At 40.6% G+C, this 4,843-nt stretch overlaps 1 protein-coding gene across 1 annotated transcript in view; it reads right to left on the bottom strand.

Moving 5' to 3' along the window:
- Window positions 1-5: 5 nt before the first annotated feature.
- Window positions 6-4,843, bottom strand: part of LOC102303832 (granzyme G) — a gene marked incomplete at its 3' end in the record, with an annotated part of 10,463 nt that continues 5,625 nt past the window's right edge. The window contains exons 2-5 of the mRNA XM_005923058.3: window positions 777-855; window positions 548-701; window positions 244-376; window positions 6-89 (exon numbers count right to left, since the gene is read on the bottom strand). Coding sequence (XP_005923120.2) covers window positions 6-89; window positions 244-376; window positions 548-701; window positions 777-855 — 450 coding nt within the window. The remainder of the gene's footprint in view (window positions 90-243; window positions 377-547; window positions 702-776; window positions 856-4,843) is intronic.

Raw genomic sequence — 4,843 nt, 5'->3', positions numbered from 1 at the left:
AGTATACATGATTTTGGCAAAGTACCATCATCATGACTCGCCAGAGGAATAGGCTTCACATTCTCACTGAACTTTGCCTTGGAGCTCAACTGGAGGGGAAAAACAAATAAAACAAACAAAGTAAAATAAAAAATGTAAACTGAACCTTTTTTTCAAACTCGACTTCAAGGGAGCATCTAAAAATAATAATGTGGGACTCAATATTTTCATTAAATTGCACTTTCTGTGCAGGGATACTCTTACCTTCAGAAGCATTACATCATTTATAAAAGAGGTTGTGTTGACGTGTTTATGTGGAAATGGTTGTTCCACAGATATGCGCTGTATTTCGCTATTACTATTCACATTGTGAACTCCTAGTAAGGCAGTGTAGGACCTGAAATGACACAAAATTATGTGAAATAATCATCTAAGAACACAATGATTAGTGTTTCTGTGAGAATGTAGAACTCCTGCACCTACAGAAACTATTTACAGAAGCATTTAAATTTTCAGTGCATCAGTCTAGAAAAACATCATAGAAGAACATGAAGTTACTTAAACTCACTCGGCTTGGCAGGTGGCAGCAGTCATCACAAAATCCTCATTGAGAAGGAAGCCAGCACAGTATTTCTTTCGACCATCTGACATGTGCCTCTGCAAAAGCACCATGTATGGTCTGCTATGTGGCACTGCCTCATGGCCTCCAAGGATTGTATAAACTGGAAATATACATACATAATTTGCTATATTATCATTATATTCAGTAAAGTAAAACTGCAGAAAATGTAACTTACCATGACGATCAAGGGTCAGCACAAATATCAGTGTTGCCAGGTTACAGTGGATGAACATGATAGGTTCCCAGTGATAGGTCTGAAAAGAAGTGACACACATCTGCTGTGAAGCTGCAATATGTTTGTGCGATATGCACACGTGTGGTTTTTCACAACATGCTGATTATGATCAGAAAAAGAGAAACTGTGGAGTGAACTGAAACATCAACACACACGACAAACTCACTATAAAGAGTGATTCTGACCTCAAGTCTAAACTTTAACCAATACAAGAGGAGCTGAGACTGTGAACTGTGATGTTTAGTGTGTGTTGGCTCCCCTGCACGTGTTGCATACTTTATTTACAAAATTCCACAATGTCAGAATAAATTGTTAAATTTTGTCATTGTTGTTCTTAAATATGTAAACTGTGCCTTAAACTGCATGATTAGATATTCGTCTGTTCCTCGCCTACACATCTATAATTCTGGGGGAGATAATTAGCTGCAGCTGTTTAACTGCAGGCACATCCCATGTGAGAGTCTGGGTTCCTCGTCTTCTGAGGGATGTCCACCCCCTGGCATTTAGGGGCTCGCGTATGCTTGCACATGGTGAACCATTAGAGTTAAGCCGTATATGCGTGTGGGGAGATGACCTTTGGATAACCAGGAAATGTGGTTAAACAGTTGTAAGCATATTGTGTTCCGCCGGTTCCGTCGTTGTCTTGCTTTCTTCTTGAGTGATGAGTCTCTGAACTAGCGGGTCTGCTGAAGCGCAGATCCAACACACAACACATGCTCAGTGGATAATGAGACTTCTATAGGCCCAGTACAGGACTAGTAATGATAGCTCCTGTTGTCACAGCCCACAGTTCGCTTTTATATATGATACAGCTATAAAAGCGTTTGCGAAGAGGAAGAGAAAAAGTGCTAATGGGTGATATTTTCAGACCAGAAATGAAACTAGATAAAAAGGATGACTTGCCCATCTATTAAAAGCCTAGAAGAACTGCCAGATACACTTTATGACTAAAACTACATTGCACTGATAAATATTAACTGCAACTTTGCACTGTGATACAGACACACTTAGACACTGGAAGAAGAGACATGTTTGAACTGGCCTAACACATTTTAAAGTCCTAAAACTTATCTTCAAATTAGTTGCACTTATAAGACTAGATGTGCTCCCTACGATCCCAGGGCGATCGTGGCTGAAGAGTTGGCAGTTTGTCTTGTAATTGGAAGGTTGCCAGTTCGAGCCCCGGCTCTGACAGTCTCGGTTGTTGTGTCCTTGGGCAAGACACTTCATCCGTTACCTACTGGTGGTGGTCAGAGGGCCTGGTGGCACCAGTGTCCGGCAGCCTCGCCTGTCAGTGTGTCCCAGGGCAGCTGTGGCTACAATGTAGCTTGCCATCACCAGTGTCTGAATGGGTGGATGACTGAATGTAGTGTAAAGCGCTATACAAATACAGGCCATTTACTCAAATCAACAACTGATATGAAACGATGCAGATGAAGTGCAGACTCTCAGCTTTAGAAAAAGATTGCATAATAATTTGAGGAACAAAAGATTTTTAACACAATCCCTTCATTTCAAGGGCTCAAAGTAATCGGACAAATTAAATAACCAAAAAAAAAGGTTCATTTCTAATGTTGGTTGAAAACCCTTTGCTGGGTTTGATGACAGCCTGAAGTCTTGAACTCATGGACATCACCAGACGCCGGGTTTCCTTCTTTTAATGCTCTGCCAGCCTTTACTGCAGCGGCTTTCAGCTCCTGTGTGTTTGTGGGCCTTTCTGTCCAAGGTTTAGTCTTCAACAAGTGATATGCTCAGTTGGGATAACTGACTTGGTCATTCAAGAATATTCTGCTTCTTTGCTTTCATAAACTCCTGGGTTGCTTTGGGTCAGTGTCCATCTGTATTATGTCCAATCTATCCTATCTGTTCTTGAGGCTTATGAGTGACTTACACTGTAACAGCCACTATGGTGTGGTGTCCCATTAAGACACCCAAGTCGAGGGTTGATGGTGTCATCAGTTTGTGCCACTGCTCTCTCTCTCTCTCTCTGTGATTGTGTGGACATGTGCTTGCACGTTAGTGCATGAGGAGGGACGGATTTTATGTTTTACCTCTCCAGACACCTTTGTTTGCAACATTATGGGTTGTACGAACACTGTGCGCTATGTTTGTTAAGCTGCAGCCATTCAACCGGGCTTATATGGTTGATGAAGAGAAGGTTTATTAAAGAACACACTGTGGAATTCCCAACGCCAGCGTGAGTGTGTATTTTTTTGGCTACCCTGCTAAGTGTTTTGCCGCCTCCTCTCAACCACTAAACGCAACCCGATGTTACAACACCTTGCAGTGAACCCTCTGTATTTACTTTGATTGAGTCTTCTCTTTATGGTAGACTTGGATATCGATACTCCTACCATGGAAATGATTCTGAGATCTTCCACCAATGTCGCCTTCCTTGGACGTCCAGGTCTTTTTGCATTGCTGAGTTCACCAGTGCTTTCTTTCTTTCTCAGGGTGTACCAAACCACAGAATTTGCCACTCCTAATATTGTAGCAATTTCTGTTTTTGTTTTTTTCTGTTTTGGCAGCCTAACGATGGCTTGTTTCACCTGCATGGAGAGCTCCTTTGACCACATGTTGTCTGATCACAGCAAAATCTTCCAAATGCGCCACGCATCAAATCAACTTCAGGCCTTTTATTTGCTTAATTGATAATGCCATAACAAAGGAATTCCCCACCGGGAGTCCTGGAGTCAATTGTCCAATTACTTTTGTTTCTTTTAAAAAGACTGAAAGCTGAGAGTCTACACATCATATCCATGTCCATATAACTATAATTGCAATATGTTTCAGTGAACAATTAAAAAACAAAACTTGTGTTAGTGTCCAAATATATATGGATCTAACTGTATACCTCCTATCACATCTGCCTGGCACATGTTGGGTTGACGTGTTCATCAGAGTAAGCCACAACCAGTAACTACTGCCCAGCTGCACTCATCCAAGCATGGAGAAACTGTAGATACATGAAACTCAAAAGTATTACTGTATTTATTTGTTCTGCAAAATGTGTAACAACATGAAACAGAAGCATAACTTTAGGAACAGATCATGTACAGATCCAATATCTGATTAAAAAACTGATCAGCTGGCGATATAAATCTATAGTTAATCAAATGTAATTTACTGAAAAGTTATTTTATTTGAAAATAATCTCTTGTCGTCATTTGTCTTGGAAATACAGCAACTGTACATTTAGCTGGTTTGATGAGCAAATAAGCCAGTAGCAGGGGTGTCATTTTCTAAGTGCCAAACAAGTAGTGATGAGAGGGAAATGGTGACAGAGATGGTTAAAGAACATTTTACTCTTGAGTAAATAAGCTATTTAGCTAAGAGTCTTGAGGATGAAGCAGTTTCTTTCATCTTTGTCATTGAGAGCTGCATTCTGGCACATGTACACCACAAGTCTTTGATTTTCCGGTCTGAGCTGGAAGTGCAGCTTGTCGCTAACTAAGCGACAGAGCCCTCTACTGGACACTACTCATAACTATACAACTTATACCAATAAACAAAAACGGACCTTTACACCTCTGAACCTGAGGTGAAGAGAGAACTGTGGGGTTTTCAGTAGTGAGAGTGAAATGATTTGCCTTCAGTAGGTTGGATTTAGTGCCAATAAGGATTTCAGTTTAAACCTCACTGAGCTTGAAAATTAGCGCTGAACCAGGATTTTAATTTAGATAAGCATTCTGTAAGAGAAGAAGGTGGGAGGGAGGTATCAGGCCTGCAGGAGAGCTATAACTGGATGTCATCGGCAAAACAGTGAAAATGAAGATCAAATTTACTGAAAAAATGGTACCAAGAGGGAGGATGTATATTATGAAGAGAAGAGGGCCTAAGACTGAAACTTAGGGTACACCAGAAGTGACTGGCGATAGACAAGAGCGGAATGATTTAAGTTGAATAAACTGGGAGCAAAAGATCATTAGTGACTTTAAGTAAAATTGTATATAAAATGGTATATACATATATAAAAGGGGGGTGCAACAATACTCGTATCGATATTG

This window comes from Haplochromis burtoni, unplaced genomic scaffold, assembly GCF_018398535.1.
Source record: "Haplochromis burtoni strain Fernald_Lab_line unplaced genomic scaffold, NCSU_Asbu1 Contig_61, whole genome shotgun sequence".
Classification (NCBI taxonomy): domain Eukaryota; kingdom Metazoa; phylum Chordata; class Actinopteri; order Cichliformes; family Cichlidae; genus Haplochromis; species Haplochromis burtoni.
Note: the sequence above shows the minus strand (reverse complement) of the source record. Positions and strands in the feature narration are given on the sequence as shown.